General features: G+C 42.6%; 1 protein-coding gene across 2 annotated transcripts in view; it reads left to right on the top strand.

The window, feature by feature from the left end:
• Positions 1 to 22971, top strand: part of pde11a (phosphodiesterase 11a) — a 609195-nt gene that overhangs the window by 89206 nt on the left and 497018 nt on the right. Inside the window, exon 2 of one of the 2 annotated variants that reach the window (XM_070875769.1) lies at positions 18990 to 19037. The exons of the other annotated variant lie outside the window; for it this stretch is intronic. Within the exon in view, the coding sequence (XP_070731870.1) occupies positions 18990 to 19037 (48 nt within the window). The remainder of the gene's footprint in view (positions 1 to 18989; positions 19038 to 22971) is intronic. 2 annotated transcript variants of the gene reach the window in all.

The raw sequence follows: 22971 nt of genomic DNA, 5'->3' as shown, positions 1-22971 counted from the left end.
TAAATCTTTTCTGCATCCTCTCTAAGGCCTTCACATCCTTCCTAAAGTGCGGTATCCAGAATTGGACCCAATACTCCAGTTGAGGCCGGACCAGTGTTTTCTAAAGGTTCATCATAACTTTTTTGCTTTTGTACTCTATGCCTCTATTTATAAAGCCCAGGATCCTGTATAGTTTTTTAACCACTTTCTCAACCTACCCTGCCACCTTCAACGATTTGTACGCATATACCCCCAGGTCTCTCTGTCCCTGAACCACCTTTAGGATTGTACCCATAGTTTATATTGCCTTTCCTTTTTCTTCCTACCAAAATTCATCAGTTTGCACTTTTCTGCATTAAATTTCATCTACCATGTGTCTGTCTATTCCACCAGCCTGTCCATGTCTTCTTGAAGTCTATCATTATCCTCCTCACTGTTCATTATACTTCCAAGTTTTGTGCAATCTACAAATTTTGAATATATATCAAGAATAGCAGTGGTCCTCGTACCGAGCCCTGGGGAACACCACTGTATACCTTCCTCCAATTCGAAAAACAATCATTCACCACTACTCTCTGTTTCCTGTCACTTAGCCAATTTCGCATCCATGCTGCCATAGTTCCTTTTATTCCAAGGGCTTCAACTTTGCTGGCAAGCGTATTATGTGACACTTTATGAAATGCCTCTTGGAAGTCTATGTACAACACATCAACCACATGGCCCTCATCAACCCTCTCTGTTAGCTCATCAAAAATCACGATCAAGTTAGTTAAACACGATTTGCCTTTAACAAATCCATGCTGGCTTTCCTTAATTAATCCACACTTGTCCAAGTGACTGTTAACTTTGTCCCTGATTATAATTTCTAAAAGCTTCCCCACTACCGAGGTTGACTGGCCTGTAGTTGCTGGGTTTATTCTTATACCCTTTTTTGAACAAGGGTGTAATATTTGCAATTCTGATGATGTCAGCGCGTCACTGATGATGTCAGTGCGACGCGGACGTGCCACGTCGCGCTGACGTGTCACATTGTTTCCCCCCCCCCCTTCAGTTAAAGGGGAGAGTCGCTGCGAACTCTGTAGCCACTTTAGGGGCAAACACTGGGCCACCAATGAGGGTTTCGGTCGGGCCAGTGGGCAGGCAGCCAAGAGGGTGTGCCAGGCTGCCTGTTGCCGGCCCGGCCGAACCTGCGGGTATAATTGTTGGTCCGACCTGGCAGTCGGCCGACAATAAAAAATAAAATGGAGTCGCCAACAGTGTGATCTCCCCTTTAAGGGCAGTTGTACTGCCCAGCCCCAAAAAGGGTACTGACAGAAAAAGCTGTTAGGGGCACTGATCGGCGGCGGTGCTGCTACCGCGGGGCAATTTCCCACGGGGCAATTTCTGAACGGGGGTCATTGCCAGTCGGTAAGGGGTCGGCGCATGCATGACACGGCAGGAAAACAGGGGGCGGTCCCATACATCGCTCTAAAGCTAAAGGAGGGAATATATACAAATGGCCGCCCCTCCATGCCGACCGAGCGGTGATTCCTTACTGACCCGTGGCCATCACGGCCCTTATAGAAAGGGCAATTTCGGCACCAGGGACTCTTATCCTGTCCTCGTATATGCCAATAATAGGTGTCAATGTGTATGAAATCTATTAGTTATTCAACCTTTTATTTCTATTCTGAAATTTTGAAAAGGTGAATAATTTCACATAGGAAATATTATTTTTTCATCTCCAATGCTATAACTTCTATTGGTTTATTCATTGGATTTTAATTCAAATAGCACTATAGAATTGGTTTGTGAAATGGCTTGTTTTAACTTCATGACATATTTATTCAAATTCCAATGCATCAACTACTGCTAATTGTGAACTCTTGATTTAGGAATTGTGCCGTTCGACTGGAAAATTGCTAATGTCACTCCATTATTTAAGAAGGGTGGGCAAGAGGATCCAAGTAACTGCATGCCTGTCAATTTATCGCCAGTTGTAGGGAAGCTACTTGAATCTGTCACTGAGGATAGAGTGACTCAGTACTTGAGAAAATATAAGCTGCTCAGAGAGCCAGCAGGACCTTGTTAAAGATAATTCATGTTTGAATAGCTAATTGAATTTTTTGAAGGTAGACAAGGGAATGTCTGTGGATGTTATTTATATGAACTTTAAGAAGGCAATTGAGGTTACATTATGAGGACAGGTTGCATACATTTGGCTTGTAATCCCTTGAGTATAGAAGATTGAGGGAGTGATCTGATTGAGGTGTTTAAAAGGTTAAAAGCATTCAACAGGGTAGATACAGAGAAAATCTTTCCTCTGATGGGGAATCAAGAATGAGCGGATATAATCCCAAAATTAGAGCTAGGCCATTTTGGAGGGAATTCTGGAAGCATTTTTTCCACACAAAGCATAGTAGATATCTGGAATTCTCTCCCATAAAGGCTATAGATGCTGGAACAATCGGACTTTTCATGACTAAGATTGCTATATTTTTGTTCGGTAAGGGTGTCAAGAGATATGGAGTGAAGGTGGGTAAATGTTGAGGGACAGATTAGCCATGATCTAATTGAATGGTGGAGCAGGTTCGAGGGGCTGAATGGCCTATTTCTGCTCCTATCTTCTTAACTTAAACCTGCTGAAAAACATTATGGAGCCAAAATTCCTCTGGAGCTTCCACTAGTCTCCTGCTGTACTTCCATTTCCAGGAGTTCTCGATTTATTATGTAAGGGCAGAACATCTGCCTTTGCGTTAGGAGACAAGTAGCATTATGAGGAGTGGAGTCAGGGGTACGGATATCCTATGCCAGACTTCCCACTCCAGTTATTCAGGTGTGACTTGGCTTGTCCATAGAAGCCAGTATGCTCAGTAAGGTGAAGTGTACCAGAATCCAGATGCGCAGATAGCAGAAACATTCTAGACTCCCTTCAGAAAAGTATCCCCAGATCAGCCACCTGATACAGAGGGCTGAGGGGAACATGACCCACGTCAAGGGAAGGTGGCTGGGCAACTCCACTGTAAATACTGGCCGGGTCAGTGCTAAAAGATATTAACGGCTGAAACCTTGGTGTAATTGCCAGGATCGCATGCCAAGGAATTTTGGCCCATATACAACTATCTATTTGCATGTACATTTTCAACAATCACATTTTCTTCTTTAATGTAACAAAAATGAAATAGAGCCATTTCATATAAACTAGTTTAGTTAATGACAAACTGTAATCATGTGTTTTCACTTCATTCTTTAATAGAAATGTAAGGCAGCATAATGAAAGTCCAAAATACAATGTTGTTAAAGCACAGTAACAAAACAGATAATATTTCAAACTATATCATATGGCCTGTGCTTAGTTCGGCTGTCTAATTAACTATGTACTTTAAAGTTCAATTCATAACCTTGGAAGAGCAACCATCCTGCACCATGATACAGAGGGCTGTAGGCAGGAAGTTATTAATTGCACACATTCCCTCCAAATGCTGCCACCCCCCAAATCACTGAACATGCATTTCTTGGGGGTGGGGGTGGGGAGGGAAGGTAGTTGTATTTTGGTTAATTTTGAACACATTTTTTTTTCATTTATAGAAAAAAGTAAGTGACTTTTGGGTTAATCCACATTCAACAGACCATCAGATTATCACCTAACAGCAGTGGCATAGCTAGGAATGGAAATTTGGATTGGCCCCAATTTATGCTGAATGGGCAATAACTAAAGGTCTGGTGTCACAGCAAATCATTTAGATTGCAAGTGATTTAAAACAGTTAAAACCCCATATACATTAAATAGCATCCCCGTAGATCCAATTAACAAGTTTGAAGTCGACAAAAATAGATTCTACATGAATCTGCAGTAAATGTATTTAAAGAAGCCAAGCAAGCAGTGTCACCAAACCAGCAAGAACATAGTAATTTAAAATGTTAACAATTAGTAAATTAAATGAAAGTCAGTAAATTACTTGTAGTGCCTTATAGGTGGACAATCTGTCGATAATCCATTACAATCACTTGTTTGATCCATTTAAGCTTTGGTGCAAATCAAGATCAAAGCGCCACAGTGAGATCTCAGTGAATCAATCCAAATGACCAATTGATGGAGCTGGGATGAGACTAATGCATGTAGAGAGTTGCATTGTGATGCTCTCGAGGACGAGGTTGTAAAAGACGGTGCGGAAGAATTCTCGGGTTCATTCTAACTCGGAGAGAGCATATGGAGGTTTCGAATTATGCGTTTCTGAGGACTATCAAAACTCAAAATATGTACGTACAAATTCTCAGAAAGTCTGTGGATCTCTAGTTCAACAAAAGACAGGATTTAATTAACACACTGCAGCACGAGTCCCGAGATGTCCCAGATTGTTACTAATCCCACCACTGGCAAATGTTACTGCAAAGGCATTGGTGTAAAAAGTAAATAATGACTAAATTTGGAGGGAAAACTACACATAGGCACACTTAAACTTGGCATTTAAACAGTCTCATATTTGGGTGGGGCTGAGTGCTAGACCTACCCAGGCTCACTCATGGCTTAGTCTCTGCCTATCACTTCCCATAAAGCTTCCGGTACATAGAGGCACTCTACATCCTCTACCCTCACCTAATTCACAAAGGCATCTTTCAGCCTTCCTCCAGGTCACAGAAGCATTCTCCATTTCCAATTCCACTCTTCCCCCTCCAATTCTAAGTTCACAAAAGCACTCCATCCAGGCAGCTCCCCCTCCGCCTAGTTCATAAGTGTATTCTATCCCCTTGACGATATTCTCATTGCTGGTCCCAGCTGCAGCTCATAATTGTTGTGCTCTGGGATTGCACTCTGTCCTCCAGGTGGGAATTCTTGATCTGTTATGGGACTAGGAATTCCCACTTGCAACCTGCAACAGATTTCCTTCCCAGAGAGAAGCAACAGAGACTGATACGAGCTACAGTAAGAGCTGGTTGTGAGAACATGAAGCAATGGAGTAGTGGTCATTTCTTGGTCAAATCTGGGGGGGCAGGAAATCAGCTGCTATATGATGAACTTGCTGACTTGCCATAACTAGGGAGACAAATTATACAGGTGTGTACATTGCGTGCACCTGGATATACCCCTGCTACCACATTTACAGTGTACACTGAAAATCTAAGGGACCCTAAAGCCAAATTGAGTATCATTTCCAACGTGGTTTTAAATCAGGCGCAAATGTCTGCTGTGGATTAGTGTGTGACTGTTACAGATGTTAACAATCAGAGGTAAAGGTTAGTATCTGAGACCACAGTGTGGAATTTTGACATAGAATAATGTGGTGGAGTTGATATTTATGCAAAAAGCACCAAATAAAATCCTTCCCAATTAGGTCACAGCCAATTAAGAGTAATACTGAACTTTCTGCATCATCATCTATTCATCTTCCACAAAAATTCTTCTCACTAGTATTATTCACTATATATATGGTATTTTAGAGGAGCCATATTTTTAATGGCCCAGAATTTGCAGTGGGTAATAACAGTGAACTAACAGCGTTCGCCGTTATTACCCCTTTGAAACTGATCGCAACTTCAGGATGTAGTTCATGCGCAACTAAATGCCGAAATCCTACTCCAACACTGGCTGTGCTGTGGCACTCTCCATGGGCGCTAACGGGAGATGCAAACGATGTGAATTTCTCCCCCCTTATCTCCATGTTGTTAAAAATATGCCAGGTTAAGGCTATCTCTGTTCACTTTAATAACCAGGATCGACAGTAAACCAATCTGGTGGATATATTATGTTTAATCAGGGTTTAAGACGGAATGTAACACATTAGCTATATAGCAAAAACATGCAACTGTGACAGGTAGTTGATACCGATTCCGATCGGACAAATGGCTGGCGCATGTAAGCAGTTCTCTGGTTTAGTAACTCTCTATCTAGAGCTTCCTTCGGTAAAGCATGGGATCACTCTCAAAGTATTTGATCAACTCGACTTTGATGCCGCCCCTTCACACCATCTATAACTACAATCTTCTGGGAGGTCGCTTTTAACCTATTTTTAGGGGTGGGCCTGAACTTGGATATTGACAAGACCTTTTGATCTATAGAGGTTCCCTATAAACCTTAATATCCAATAAGACTTCTAATTCTTTGTCTCGATCCTTGTTTCAAGAACCTGCCTTAAATATGTCTTACGATTCTGGCCATATGTCATTGTTTATATCTTATCGAAGTCGCTTTTCTGTAGAATTCCTTTGATATCTCTCTGTTTATACTAACCCAGGGTTTCTTCCTGTGGAAATCTCTCATCCCTAACCTCTCTTCGATCTCATGAGGCCAAACCAGAAAACTACTTGTTTTCTCTTTTATGACATAGCAACATGTTTATGTTAACTTACAATTTCCATCAATTCTAAGCCTTTCCGATACAAATTGTCTTCAAGATACATAAACAAACTGAAACTTTAACTTGAAAACTACAGATAATGGTTGCCATAGTGCAATATTCTATAACATCTCAGCAGGGTGCCAAGACATTAGCATTTCTGAGCATCTTCAATCGGCAATTCGTCTCTAGTTCAAAACAATGATATAAACACACCATTCCGATCTGTATTATATATTCGTAATAGTTTTATACATTTTTAGGCATCCCTGATTTCTAACAATGTGAGAGCCCCAATCTTTGCTTTGCTCTCTGTAACATTTTTTAAAAGTCGGGATAAAAGCAGATTCTCATTTCCTGCTTTCTTGTCTGAGAGTTCTGCATTGTAATTGGCTGCTTAAGCAGTTTGTTGATGTCACAGCAGATTGAGTTAGGGATTCCCCACTATATTGCACTGAAATCACTTGTGCGTCAGAAATTGCAAAAGTCTCGACACAGAGATCGCGAGATCTGTGGGCAGCTTTCTTTGGGATCAGTGGCGAGCACCTTTGGTTTGCCGCTGACTGCAAATTCTGGGCCAATGTGTCAACACTGTTGAGATTATTCTATGACTAATACAGCTCAAGTTGCTGTTCACTGAGTCAAAGGTCAATGGCAGGAGTCTCCTGCATAGCATCATGCGCCATCTTAACCTGGACCAGAGTGGGTGATGTAATGGAGCTGTTATGAAGATTTGCAGCATTCTGTATCTGACACTCGGTGACTCACACATCCATGTAGCACAAAAGACAGTAGGAAGTCAAATGATACATATCTAAAGTCCCAGAAAAGATTAGATACTGAAAGGCCAGAAAATGATGAAAGCTGTAGAAAGGGAGGAGAAGGCAAGCCTGAGGTTGTTCACGAAATAGCTTGATCGGTACCCAATCTACCACCTTCAACATTTACTCCCTCTGCCACCTTGGCTGCAGTGTGTACCATCTCCATGACGCACTGCAGCAACTCACCAAGGCTTCTTCAGCAGCAACTCCCAAACCCGCGACCTCTACCACCTAGAAAGACAAGAGCAGCAGGCGCATGGGAACACCACCATCTGCAACTTCACCTCCAAGTCTCATACCATCCTGACTTGGAAATATATCGCCGTTCCTTCATCATTGCTGGGTCAATATCCTGGAACTCCCGAATAGCACTGTGGCAGTACCTTCACCTCACAGACTGCAGTGGTTCAAGAAGGGGGCTCAGCACCTTCTCAAGGGCAATAAGTGTTGACCTTGCCAGTGATGCCCATATCCTATGAATGAATAAAAAAAAGGATGCTGAAAGGATTTGGTCAAAAATGTGCAGAGAAAGTGAAGTAAGTGTTCATAAAGTCTTACAGTACAGAAGGAATCCATTCAGCCCATCATGCCTGTGCCGGCTCTTTGGTAGTGTTGAATTGTTTTCTGGAGCTGAGCATAAAAGTGCGACAGATTCTTTTGTGCTCGCCACGCAACTAAGTTGTGACACACACTATTGGTGATTTTATTCCTACCATACCGGTGGAAACTGGGCAGGTGGGCAAATAAAATTGCCCAGGTTATCCATGTGCTGGATAGCCACCAGGATCTCAATGTTCCAGATTTTAACCAGCTTTACTGAGCAGGCGGCAAGGATACTCGCATGTAACCAGTGGGGTCCTTCTTACTATATGCGTATGCATAGGCATGATCCAGATGACTTCATCGGGACCTGACTGCAATTTTAACTGAGGTCAGAGCGGAGAATGTAATGTAGGACCTGCTGGGAAGAAAAACATGCCAAAAAAGGTAAGGTTTTTTTCTCTTTCCTTCGGGGGTAAGGAGGAGCAGGAATGTTCCTCTGGCTTCCACAAGGAAAGCTTAGTCCTCCCCTGCCCCAGACTCCCCCTGCCTCTTTCCTGAACATGAGACGACCTCAGACGTCGATCACACCACCTCCCTTATGTTGCCGGGCGGCCTTTGGGCTGCAGATTTTCCGCCACTTCCTGCCTGCCTTTCGTTTGGAATGGGCAGGTTTAAACAAGGTAGTTAAAATAACCCGGGCTTAATTTATGGAGCAGCAGTTGAGGTTTGTTATCCACCTGCCCAAAGCCAGCCTCGAGTTAAAATTAGGGCCTATATTACTGGTCAATCTCCTGTGGTGTTGCACATTGGGAGTGGAACCAAGTGTAGTGTTTTGGAGAAGTGGGGTTTGAGGGCAGTGGATTAATGGATAAAGTATAACAGACTTAATAATGTCCTCATTTAAAGTTATACATTGTATCCTTATTTTTATATAATATATTGATTTTATATTATCTATAGTTAAAAAGAAAATCAAAGTTATATTCCAGGAACAGCTAAATTCTGAAGAATAGACCTTCTGGATCATTCTCGCAAAAACACATTTTTAGTGTTCATTCTATTTTACAAGTATAACTTTCTACATAAGTTTTCTGAAGGAAAATGCATTTGTTTCGTTTTGGAAGAAAAATCTGAGTAAATGCCAACTCCAACTTATCCATTTTTCTATCATGATTCTAGCTGCACTGCAGGCAGAACATTTCTATATTTAGATACAAATAAAAAGAATTGTTTAAGTTTTTTCCCTAAGAAATAAGTAATTAAACTAAAAAAAAATAAACAAACTGCACAATTTATACATTAGTGACCAGGCAACAAAATCACACAAAGACACCATCACACCTTCACAATGGAGCAGATTAAGAAACAAGGCCATTCACTTCCTTTTTAACACAACTGGTAGCAATATCTTTAGATTTTCATCTCAGAGACATATCAGCATCAATAAATATTATAAAACACAACATTTAAAATAATGATAATGAGTCTTAATGCACAATATTTTCTCTTTGTTGCTGCTGATTTAAAATGTATGTATGTATGTATTTAAATACTGAATATAAATAAGATCAAGGGAATTGGCTGAAAAATCAAAAGGGTTCCTTCCATCTTGGGTCCCATTTCAGCTTCCAACCAGCAATACTGATGAAAATGTAAACCTTTCCCAGGTCACCAGTCTGTCCACTAAGCTAGGGTCTATTTAAATGGGATGAATATTGATATACATGAAATAAATGTTTGGCTCACCATTTATAGCCAAACAATGTTCCTTATTTGATAGAGCAATAAAAAGAAATGTGCATTTTGGAAGTAATAATAATTAATAATTCATAAAAACCACTCTGTTTAAAATTAATGTGGATAGTTTGGGTGTTATAGGAGTTATTCTGAATCAATGAAGTTGTTTATTGGAGACCACATTCAGATTGTTCTGAATTAAGTCCTCATGATATTAAATCTACTACCAATCTTACCTTAATTATTTTTATTTCCTCTTTTGATAAAGAATTTTAAACACGTTTACCAAATGCCTTTTCTAATTCTTGGTGTGTTAATATCCATAATTTCAATGCTTTTTTACACTAAAGCCCTGATTTGAACCCCCTCCCCCTATGTCCAATGAGACAGGACGTGCGTGGAGTTAAAATAGGTGCAGAGTACTTACTTCCTCATTTACGGCACACTCCCGGCAGGTATCTTAACGTCCAGGTTTTGGGAGGCATGTGAGGCCCTTTGTTGCAGGCAGGCGAGGGCCTCATAAATACTCAAAAGTCACAGTCCGGTGATGTCATTTGGACCTCATTGTGAATTTATACCTTGGCAGTGGTAGTCGGACTCAGTGCCAACAGCACCAGGGGAAACTGGTGTCAGATGGATCCAGGGCCAGAAGAGGTAAATATTTTTTGACGATTTACTGGTTTCCTTGTGGACTAGGAGGAGCACCAGAGATGTGCCCTTCAAGGCCCTACAAAGCAACCTTGGCCCTCTCCTGCCCCGGGCTTCCTCCCTCTCCCAACTGTGATTGCCTCCTGACCCCCGCCCCTTCTCTTACCAACTTACCTTAGTGCCAGGGACATTTCCATCAAATCCCCAACCTCCACCTCCTGCTGCATGAAATCCCACCCCTGCCCACTGGCATTCTCAATATCCACCTGGTTCGGGCAGGGGTCCATTATGTGATCTGATAATGAGGCCTGGGGGTTGAAATAACCCGAGTCTCTCACGAGCACGGCTGTGCGAGCTTGTCATTCCCCCCATCCCATTACCTCCCACCCTCAAAGTCACACTCGTGCCCTGAGTTAAAATCAGGGCTCAACTTTCTTCCATGTTATATCCATCCTTTTCTGTTGGTAGCAATCTTTAACCACTTTAGTGATCGTGTAACATTAGAAAGTAGGCCAATTCCAATTTACTGCTGGTAATGCTATTTGGCTTTCCTCGGGTAGCTTCACTGCTGCACCTGGTGATATTAAGCTGGTGGTTTAATATCATCAGGTCTTAACCTATTTAACATCTGGTGTTATTAAAGCAGCTACAGAGAGCACAATTTCGGTCTAGTGTGTCTCAGCAGCCCACACGAGAAAGCTTGCAGGTCTCTGCCCGAACTTGTAGCTACCATCCTGGAGAGAAGAGAGGTGCTTTTCAGCTCAATGGTTCCTGGCACTACCAAGAACAATATGCCTGGCAGGAAGTTGCCGACAAGGTGAACATGGTGTCCCTGACTCCACAGACCATGGATGAGACAGGAACAAGTTCCAGCAATTAGCACAATATTACGAAGGTAAGCCAACATTAATACATAAACAAAGGATTTGGGGACAGCCATGGATTCTGAGGCCATCTATGGCAAGCTGCTTGTACTGGAAATATATTTTTGCTGTTAGAATATGATGTAAAAATGATGTGACAGTTACAATTAATGTGTTATTGCCTAGAATTAGTGCAGATCCCCAAATATGGGTAAACTTAACCTGGGTGTTACTGTAAATTCATCTTTGTAAGGAAAGCATGAAAATTAACTCTCTGAAAATGGAGAGGAAAGTAAAATAAGGGTGAGATGTATGTACACTAACCATCATTCACCTTCTGTGTTTGAAATAGTATGAATTAATTGATATGCATGAATTGGTAAGGCAAGGCATGAATGGCATATGCTATATTTAGATTCAAATGTCCTATCCTTGACTCATCCACGCAGATAAAATTGCTACATCTGTTCACTATATCAGTGCCATTTGTTAAAGGAACATTTTGCTTCTTCTAGGTCAAGCTGAATTATAATACAAGAACAGTGGAGAGGACAGTTCAAGGAGAATATCCTAATATCCCAGGGTCTTGCCTAGTTGAGATCCTTGGTAAACCCCTTCTAGAAATGAATATCTCAACTAAATGGGCGACCCACAACCCTACAAAGGTATGTGAATGCCTATCTACATAACATGTAGTGAGCTCAGTATATGTGTGTCAACCATCACAGCATTCAGGCAGTAAAGAAAGACAGTCATTTACAATATACTTCCATGATTGCATAGTAATACTAACATGTTCTCTGCTTTCCCGTGTATTCTTTCCACAGGTGAAGGATGCACAAGTCTCGTCATTGGCAATTCTCAAGAGCAAGAGGAACAGCAAGAGGAGGAATGTTCCCCTTCTCTACATTTTAGCAGCATGGAATGACCTAATTCTCAGGCTAGACAGGATTGATTTGGTGAAGGTAACAGAATGTCTGTCAAAAGGGGTGTCTTCATAGAGGATTGAAGGAGTTGAGCGAAGGCCCCAGCCACTCCAAATCCTCTCCAAACAAGTAGGTCTTCAACAGATCCCTTTGAGCAGAAGGTGTTGGACCATGTGCATGGTGCACCCACTTCACTTGACTCTATCTGTGCAGCAAAGTGCTGATGCTCTGAGTGAATCTGAGGTCTATGTGCAGCATGTGCCAGGTACTGTGGCACATGCTGTAACAGCCTTATTAAGTGCAGCTGTGAAAGCCTTGAGTGGGAAAATGCAATTTTAACTAATTAGGGCCAAACCTGCAACCACCCTCTAGGAAGGAATGCAGCAGCTCCAACAGCTGCATTGTTCCAATAGATTCATGCCTTCATGAGGAAATGCATCCTACAGTGTGAGGAGAGGTAGGACTCAGAGTTTGCTGGTTGGCTATCAGGTTGGCGGAAGTCCTGTGTAAACTGAAGGGAGATTGTCAGTGAAACATATCTCTGACCCCTTGGATTGTAAGGCAACAACATCTTCGGAAGCTCAGGGTTGGTGATGGCTAGAGCAGAGGGCCTTCTGCTTTCCCAGACATTTCATAATCATCAACCCTTGGTACATCCTGAGGAACAGAGCAGGTAGTGTTAAGTTAAGAACCAAAGTTTTGAGAAGCCATAGATGCATGACCACACACAAACACAAGCTCATTACATTAATCTCTTCAATTCACTTGTTGCATGTAAATCTTTTCACATAAATATAACTTTTCAGATATCACAGTTCTGTGCAGAGATACTTAGGGCACACATGATGACCTCATAGCAATGCATGTTACTGTGCCACAAATTAAAACAACATACTGGCTATGTTTAGTTTGTAAATTCCAAAGGATATCAGCATGTGCTCATGTTGATGACTGACTGATGAGATGTAGGACAACAGTGGGCAAGTAGATAGGAAGCGATTCATTGCGCTGCCACAAGAAAAATGTACCAGTGCATCAGCTCAGACGAAGAAGTTGTCCACCAGTTGCTGCCAATGTTCTTCTCCTACCAGTACTTTTTCTTCCTGAAGGGACAGATGTTGTTGTTCTGGTGCTTGCTGATCATGGCTGAACTTCATGCTCTATCAATGCCAAAGTTATTCAGCATGCAGCACACTTTCACTATTGTGGCCAGCTTTTCTGGGCCATACATGAAGTAGCTGCCATAATGGTCCAGGCACCTTAAATGCTGTGCCCGAACAGCAATATGGACACAATCAATTATTCCCTGAAGACTTAGGAACTGTGCAGGTAAGTAAATGTCTTGCTGCCTTTGGGTTGCAGATACGTTCTGTAACAATGTTGAAAGACTGGTGGACATGACCAAACAGTGCATTCATTCTCTGCAGAGGAAATAGTGGCTGATGCAAGTGATATACCTTTTTGAGGGACTGGTGCTACCAGTAGCATCGGAACTGAGAGCTGCTGCTCCTGTTCTTCCCTCTGTCTCTTATGGCAATGCAAGACAGCAGCTGCAATATTCACCATCATGTTTACTTAATCCAGAAATACAATAAAGTAGATTCTCAGTTTGGGCCTCCGATCAGGCAATAGTCAAGCAGGGCACATTTCGCACCAGTCTGACCTTTACTGTGTGGATGCCAGCTCATTTTGTGGAGTCAGCTTTATTGAGGTGAGGTGAGAGTGACTGCCCTTGGCATCAAGGCAACATTTGACCGAGTGTGACGTCAAGGTGCCCTAGTAAAATTGAAGTCGATGAGAATCAGCTAAAACTCTCCACTGGCTGGAGTCATACTTAGTAAAAAGGAAGATGACTGTGGTTGTTGGAGGTCAATCATCTCAGCCCCAGGACATCTCTGCAGGAGTTCCTCAGGGCAGTGTCCTAGGCCCAATCATCTTCAGCTGCTTCATCAATGACCTTCCCTCCACCATGAGGTCAGAAATGGGGATGTTCACTGATGATTGCACAGTGTTCAGTTCCATTCGCAACTCCTCAGATAATGAAGCAGTCCATGCCCGCATGCAGCAAGACATGGACAACATTCAGCCTTGGGCTGATAAGTGGCAAGCAACATTCGCACCACACAAGTGTCAGACAATGACTATCTTCAACAAGAGAGTGTCCATCCTTGGTACTTCTTCCATTGACATTCTTGACTGTACTATTTCATCTGATCTCAAATGGAGCTGCCATATCTCCTGGTGTTACTATAGTAGTCTCTAAGAAGATTGGAGATTCTTTTGTGCCTAACATTCCCTTTGCTTTCAACAATTATTATATCTTTATAAAGTTCAATTTCCATTTAAGAGCTGAAAACTACTTGTGTGTCTGGGGAGACTCTTCAAACATCTCTCACACTCATGGGCAGGAAGCAAAGAAAAAGCTAATTGCTGAATCAGCAATCTCTCTCACTTCTAACCTCCAAATTCAGTCTTTCCATCCGAACATTCCTGGTTTCTCTCTATTTTATTAATACAACAAATGTGCGTGATCTTCTGAATGTTCTGTTCTAATTCCTTGTAAGTTGCAAATGTGCCAACCTATACATCCCTCGTTGCATTCTTTCTGTGTTAGTATCAAGAGTTAGTACATAATTTCTTATTCTAACTCATTATTTCACAGAACCTGTAAACTATAGTACTTTGTAGCGTCTGTAGAGATTCCTTTTTAGTTCTTGAAAGCTGTTAACTTTGTAAAGGGAATTGACACTGATGTGGTTTTAATTCCGTTTCCAGTGAATGTGAGGTAAAATAAAGAATGTTTCTAATTTTTATGTTACCTAAATATTGTTCAGTGCAGCATTAATGAAGTAATAGTTGGAAAGATTAAAATAATATATAATAACTTGTATAATAAGGTCCTGAGGGATGTTATTATCTTAAACACTACCATATCAAATCTAAGAATGGTTGACGATGCAGTTAGTTTTTAAAATTACATTCTGAACTCTGGGGCTACAACCTCCACTTTTTTTGCCTGCTTAACGGCCACTTAACGCCCATTTAACCGCTGAAATGACATATAACGCCCAGATAGTGCCCATTTTGGCACAAAATGCAAAGTGATAGGCTTTTTTAGGAGACTTATTGCTGAGCGTTACTTTCCCCATGAGCTTAACGCTGAGAAAAAGTATTATGGCTGTCCACTTTTTTTGGGCGGAATCAGCAGAATGGGTGATTTCAACGCCCATATTATCGCCCAGCATTACTTTCCGCATGGACTTAACGCCGAGATTCAATAATAACCACTGTTTTTTGTCGTAAAGAGCATATTTACCCAAACTAGCAGCCATCGAGATCGGCCATCGTCAATTTCACCACCTCGCGCACATATCACCCAGAATATTGCCCGCTCAAAAAACCGCCCACAAAAAGTGGAACTAACCGGGACGGACACCAGCGGTGTGGCTGGCATTTGTTAAATCCCACTCTTAACGTGAGGAGCTGATATCGGAAAGATTCGCCTGAAAGAGCGCTGATGTGAGTGACAACGCAGACATACTGCTGTGTGTGTGCAGCTCAGACATCAATGTTGCCCATTACCTTGGTGCCAGTTAAAGTTTACGTTGATTGATGTTAAGTTGTATTTAACCCTTTCACGGTAAGGAATCACCAGTGTGTAACTGTCCAGCTATCTGAGACAATGCGCAACAAGGTTATGTTCAATAACAAAAGTTTAATACCAACATTGGTCTGAAATCATAAGCATCACAGCCAATAACACCCAACCCCCGCCCACATCCCACTTTTTTCACCATTGACATAAATCACATGGTCAACATGTCCAGCAACGCAGAATACAAAGGCAAAGCAGGAACATGGTCCCCAGCCCCCATACATTGCAACAAATTGCATACACCCAGATGGAGATATAACACAGCCATCACCTGCTCACATGCACCTCATTTTCCTTCGCCCCTCTCTTTCTTCTCCCCACCTCTAGCCCTTCCCCTCCTCGCTCCACGATGCCTGGACGAGGAGCTCCTCAGGCGGTGCCTCACTGTGGGGGGGGGATAAAGGCAGATGCATTGGTTGCACTGGTACGGGAGCGGGGGCTGCCGAGGGGGCAACATTCTCTGATGCAGAAGCAGGATCTTGGTCCTTGCTCGCATCTGTCATTCGCAGTGGTGGTGTGGAACCTAGGGGTGGAGTGCCGTGCTCTGGGACCACTGGGAGGGCTGTGGCAGCAGTGTTCCTGGCTATTGCATCCAGGGCTTCCGCCATGCATGGAATGTACTCGGACATGGTGGCCAGATAGCGGGATATGCTCCCCAAAACTTCGATGAGCTGGTCACCAATGTCCACAGTCCTCCTGGACAACTGAACGATCTCTCTGCTGTCATGTCGTGCTCGTGGAACAGACCTGCTGCACCTATGAGGCCTCCGCGGGGTCGGCACCATCCTGGAGCCAAATGGGATGCCTTGTGGAGAGGTGCTTGGGGCCAGCACTTCCAGAGTGGAGGCGGGAATGACCGGAGGACCAATAGGTGGCCTTGGGGTGGAATGGGCTCTGGAGCGTGCGATGCAGGTTCTTCGAAGCCTGCGCTCTCATCCGTCGAGAACATACCGAACGGATTGACGGGCGACAATTGGAGCTCCTCAGCACCAGATATATTAGGATCGTCCGCCGACTCCTGTCCCACGTCCCCACCTTCTGGCTTCTGAGGTCTTGCCTGGGCTGCGCTGCTGGCTGAGCTGCAAGACACAAATGAGGTTGTTAGAGGAGAAGGGGGCACTAGGGTGACAAGGTGAGTTCAGCGCTACACACAGCATATGCACGACAAAAGCACTACCGCTCTCAAAATCATCGCAGACATCACATTTCATGACCTTCAACACATTGTGGATTGCAATGATTTTTATTAGGCCTGCATTATTTATGTAAAGTCCTTACACAATACCACAAATCCACACGAGGCACATTCTATGGACAAGGTCACTCTGTGACCTGCACCTTTATTTACAGGACCAAGAAGTGATGACCCTGCGTGGGACCTCCCTTTATATACCTGGATGACCAGGTGAGGAGTGTCTCCCACAAGTTCACCCCCTGTGGTCAAGGTGTGCATTTCTCAAGTATATACAGTATTGCAGTGTTGTTACATGAAGGTTACATACATGACAATTTCTATGACACTTTTAGAAATCACCTATCGTATATGATTGTTCGGATATGAGTTGTGGCATCTATTGTCTTTACATCATGCAATGGTGTAAGCTTTACTCACGTGGCATCACTTCAGGGTCTGCAGATGCATCCATGGCTGTCCGGGGGTGCTTCCCCATGAGTGCTAGCACTTGCTCCTCCATGTAAGTGATGTCGCTGGGGACTGGTGGTCCCCCACCCGTTCGCCTCTGCATGGACCTCATCGTCGATAGCTTCTTCTGTAAAAGGTGACAGGACGACATGTCATGAGATCATTGCGTGATATCATTGCTAGGTACTGTCAAAGACACTGATATAACACATAACCGACAGATGTAATCATGATTATTATCATTTTTTACCTAAAGACGTACACAGTGACCGTAGACTTTGAGTAAAACATTCCCGGTAAAAGTGCAAGACCTCACATCTGCTGATAGTCACTCATGACTATTATAAATCAAATTATATAAATACATAAGTACATGTAAATCAATGTAATAGTTACTCTTGCTGATCGTTCCATCGTTTGCAGCATTGGTTGCTCTCACGCACCTTGTTGGTCGCCGACGAGACCACCTCTGCATATCCTCTGGTAGGCCTTTCAGGTGGGCTTCCCACGCCCTCTCTGTGTTAAATCACCCCAGCGTGACTCGACCTCCTGCAGGAGGGAGGCATTTGCCTCGTCCGAGAACCTCCTGGCTCTTTTGCGGCCTCCAATGTGCTCTTCTCCCTCCTCACTGCTCTCTCCAGCGTCAGTTTCCACAGCGTGCTGTGATGCCTCCTCCTCTCCCTCCATTATAGGGCAAATTCGATCAAATATCTGGCTGTTAACAGCTACTTTTTGTTTGCCTACTTGCTGTGAAGCTCCTACCTCCCAAAGCAGCCAACCACACCCAGCCACACCTTCAGTCTCTCGCGGCTCCCTCTCTGTCTCCTCTTCTGCGCATGTCATGGTGACCCTTGACCTCCTGAATCGTGGGAATCGAGCATTGCCATGCCGTTGCTAAGGATGGCCACAATTTACGGCAGAAGGTCAGAAAAATTTAACGCTACCGCCCATTTGATATTGCTCACGGTAACGCCAATTTTCAAAAATGTAAACTAGGTGTTTTGAGAATGGGCGAGAAGCGCCGATCTGAAAATTTTTTGCCGCCCACGCTGGAAATAACGCTCATTTTTGGGCGATAAGCTCAAAAGTGGAGGCTCTAGCCCAAGGTCTTTAATTGCCTTGAAGCTAAGTGCATAAAAAAGTGGTTCTTTAACTCTTATGTTAAGATTATAACAGAAAATTAAAGGTGTTTTTTTTTATAAACAACTATTGACTGTTCCAAAATGAGTAATTAAGTTTAATATTACATTGTGATTTGACATAGTGAACTGATTTCCACACCTTCCAAACCCATTCCACCATCTCCTGAATTGCTGATATAAATCCAGCACTGCTACATGGGCTGACCTTAACATTGGGCAGGCATTTTACTGTCTTATAATGTAGACAATGTATGCAAAGAGCTTTTTTGGGACTAAGATAAAGTACTCGAGTCTTAACTATGAATATAGGTTTCAATGTTGTAGAATTGGAAATGAAACCAGTTGTGATGCTGGCCAAGCTAGAAACCTAGCTGAATCAAATGAGAGTCAATTTTAGGAGGCCCCATGCCATCCTCGAGGCCTTGTAAAGTCACATGCATGTTTCTGTCCATTGAAATCAATGGGTGGAAAATTGCAGCAGACACACCTGCGATTTTGCAAACCCTGTCACATGTGTGCATGGTCGCTCCAGTGGCACAGGGTTTTGCAAAGCTTATCCTAAGATTGTCTTTCCCAACCTGACTGAGTGAGGCAGGTTCAAAGAAAATGTTACCAACTCCACACACTGCATGGTCCTGATTTATGACATATTTGCCAATAAGCAGATTCATTCTATTGTTTATTATTTCAAATTATTGACTATTGTTACTTTTTTTAAGTTTCTTTCAGCTAACTCTTCGAAGAAGGTCTCCAGAGGGTCTCCAGAGGTTGTATTCAACAAATTATTTATAAATTGAATTCCTACCCTCATGGAAATTCCAGTTGTTTTCACTGAAATGGTTTTTACTGGCCAACAGTTGCAATTGTATTTTAAGACATGGTTAGCTGGCCAACTGGAATATCAGTTGGCAATTGAATAGACACTTAGAGAAGAACTTAAGTTCCTTTCTATTTACTCAATTTGAAGAGACTCAAATGCATGAGGTGTTCACCCAAAAATTCACAACTCAGCCTTTTAGATGATTGTGATTTTCATATCTCATTGTTTAAAGTTCCTTCTTAACGTGGAGAAATATTCTGGGTGCTACAGTGTCTGATGGAAATTAAAGAGTATAAATCTTATATGTAAGAATTTATTCTTATAAATACAATGCTGAAGTAGTAGAAAATTCTATTGAACATTCCAATTGCTGGTGAACCATGGAGCTCCCAGTTTGAAACCAATAAGAAACGTGTACTTCCAGTTTGTGTCCAGCAGATATGATTACTGTATGAATGAGTAAAAACCAAGATTCTGTTGACAAGCCACCCGCTAAGTGATGTTAAGGATTGGTATGTATGAGGAGCAAATTCAGAATTATTAAAACAGACTTTCACCCACCCCCTCAACACTTAGCATTGAAACTGTCTATGAACATTTAGAATGAAATCCTGTATGTAAACAGTTACCTGCAACAGTTTAGTTTCAGGCTCTAACCAGTAGATGGCACTGTAGAAAAAGTTTCTGAAGTCTCCTAACTCTATTACCAACTTGTACATAAAAACATATTCATAACTCATTTTGGGCAACACTATGGTTCATTTACTAGTATTAAAAAAGCAGTTATTTGTTAACTGGTGGCTATTGGAATTTCTACAAGGGTACAGCATGTTTTTCAAATGTTCTAAAATGTTCTGTATAGCATCTGTCTAACTCTGAGTTTGTATATTACTGCATAATGCATGTATTTTAACTTTAAACCACGTACTGTACTGAACATTTTCTATCATATCCTAGTTAAAAAAATTAAAACTAAAATCTTACAAACTCCTTTATATTTTTTTTCAAATAGCTCACCCCCAAAATCTGAACAATTTTATTCAGTGAGTAGCTGAGCAATAATGACCAGAAAGGTCCTAGGTGTAATCTTGGGTCTGTGCTGAATTAACTCGTCTCAGCTGGGCCAATGAAAGGAGTAACACTGGGTTAGAGAAGGAAAAGTGGACAGAGTTCCTGCAACTCATTGCTTTCCAGTAACTCCTGCTGGAAGTGCATGTGCATGGACTTGGGGTGAAGACAGGATCAGGTTTGGCTAAAATGCTCCCATGGTAATAGCCAGATAGCACTCACTGTCAAGGCTTACACATTAATAATATTTGGTCATTGTTATATTTTCAGTAACTCGCAGAAACACACAGCCTTAAGATGGCAGAACTCACCAGTCAGTCAGTCTGTCAGGTGACCTGTTCCCTTTATTATAAATAGCACTGGCTGCAGTGCTACAGGAGTCCACAGGTGGAGCTATATATATTACACTTCTCCCTCCTTAATGAAGAAGTAATTATAACAAAATAATCATCATACATAACTTGCATGGTTATACATAACAAAAGATATCGACTTATTTTGCCATATTTACAAATCAAGCTTAACCACTTGTATTCTGTTTCAAAGAGAATATCTTCGCTCTCAAACAGAACCTTCCAAACAAGGTGTTGAATTTAAACTCATTCGAGGCTGATCCTGAGGAAAGTTTTCCTCCAAGGAATGCCCTTGATTTCCATTTGAACTCTATCTAACTTCAGACTGTTTGTCTGCCTGACTCGGACTCAGACTTAAATTGTGACTTCCTCTTGGATTTGTTTCCAGTACATTGGATGTAGGATATGCTACTAGCACTCCAATTATATCAAACCCATCTGATGAGTCAGAAATAATCCAATCATTCCCATCTTGGACTACTTTCATGTCTGTAGGTAAAATATGATCAATGTGACCAAACTTAACCTGTCCATGATCAAACATCTTGCCCAAATATGTGCAAGGACCACATATCTTCACCACTCTTCCTAGTAACCATTTATGGTGATGGCTCTTAACTCTCACCTTCTGATTTAATTTAACACTTCTCTTTTACTCTACCGTTATCATGATTCTCTTTCTGTCTCAATTGTGTCTCTTCTATGGACTGTGCCAAATTTGGTTTTAACAACGAGAATCTGGTTTGTGGCTGTTGTTTGAGAAACAACTCTGCTGGTGTTCTACCAGTAGTTGTGTGAGGAGTATTATGATACGTAATTAGAAAATTAGCCAATTTGTGGTCCAATGACAACTGTTTCTTTGGATTTGGATCCAACATCTGTTTGATGAGGGTACGTTTTACAATTTGTGCAGTGTGCTCTGCTGCACCATTTGAAGCAGGGCGGTACGGTGCAACCTTGGTATGTTTCACCCCATTTTTGCTCGTGAACTGTGCAAATTCTTCTGAACGAAATTGTGGTCCATTATCAGAAACAATTTCCTCTGGGAGGCCAAATGAAGAAAATAATCTTCGTAAAATGTCTAATGTTTTACTTGTTGTTATTTTCCCCATTGGAAACACCTCGACTCACTTTGAATGGCCATCAGTCACAATGAACAATTGTTGTCCTTCTAACTCAGCAAAATCGATATGTAGTCTTTGCCACAACCTGGGAGGCCATTTTCATGGCTGTAATGGTACTGGTGGTGGTTGCTTGCTTACCGACTGACATGTTGTACACTGACTGATGATGTACTCTATATCTTTATCAAGACCTGGCCACCATAAATAACTGCATGCAAAACTCTTGGTCAAGCACATTCCCAGGTGCTGGTCATGGAGGTCTCCTAATAATTTGGACCTGAATTTATTTGGTATAACCACTCTTGCACTCCACATGATAAAATCTTTATTGACTGATAATTCATTCCTACGAATCATCATCATCATAGGCGGTCCCTCGAACAAGGATGACTTGCTTTCATGAGTTCACAGGTGTTTCGCTGAAGGACCCAATGTTCCAGTCCTGAACTCCAGGGGTGGAAGATACCTGTTTGTGAATCTTTTTAACGTGTGGTGACCATTGCACACCAGCCACCACACGGGCTTGGCCGATCTAGGTCTTGGTCCAGTGGCAAGGATTAACCATATAAGCTAAGGTGACTGAGGCCTGGTTCAAGAGGAATACATGGAGACCTGTCCTGTTGCACGGACCTAGCGTGCACATAATCGCAGTGTGGGTTGGCCCATGCTGCCCCTGGGCCCTTGGCCCCGTACCCTGATCTGTCGTACCTCTGCCACGATCTCTCGCCGCTCCTCCGCCATAAACATCCACCGCATCTCGCCATAAACACTAGCCGCTCATCCGCCCCGACCTTCCCACTGCTCTGAACCTGGGTCCTGCCGATGTTTGTGCCCACATTCCAAAACGGCGACCAGGGTTTTGATGACTTCACCCAGTCGCCCACCTCAAAATCGACGCACACTTGGAGCAGCTCGCACTGGAGGTTGAAGTGGTACGCTGCTCCAACTCTTTTATCTTCCAGCCTGCGGCGCTGTTCTCTCGCAGGTCGGGGGGCCATAATGTTCCAGGGCCCGCCGCTCCAGCTCTTATACTTCCCGACCTGTGGAGCTGTTCTCTCCTCCACTCCACCATTAATGGCAGAGCCTTTAGTAATCACATGCTTGCACTCTGCAATTCTCTCCTTAAAACCGTCTGCCTAACTACCTTTCTCACCACCTGCCATGTATTCCTCTTGAACCAGGCCTCAGTCACCTTAGCTTATATGGTCAGTGTTACTTCCCCCCTCTCCATTTTGAAGCAAAATGCGCTGTTGAACTATGTAGAAAGTGCTATTTATTGTGTCTGTAAGCACTCTAGTAATGAATCCACAAGGCAAAATATTGTACTTAAACTGTG

The sequence above is a fragment of the Pristiophorus japonicus genome, chromosome 3, assembly GCF_044704955.1.
Source record: "Pristiophorus japonicus isolate sPriJap1 chromosome 3, sPriJap1.hap1, whole genome shotgun sequence".
Lineage (NCBI taxonomy): Eukaryota > Metazoa > Chordata > Chondrichthyes > Pristiophoridae > Pristiophorus > Pristiophorus japonicus.
This window is presented reverse-complemented; position numbering and strand designations above follow the sequence as displayed.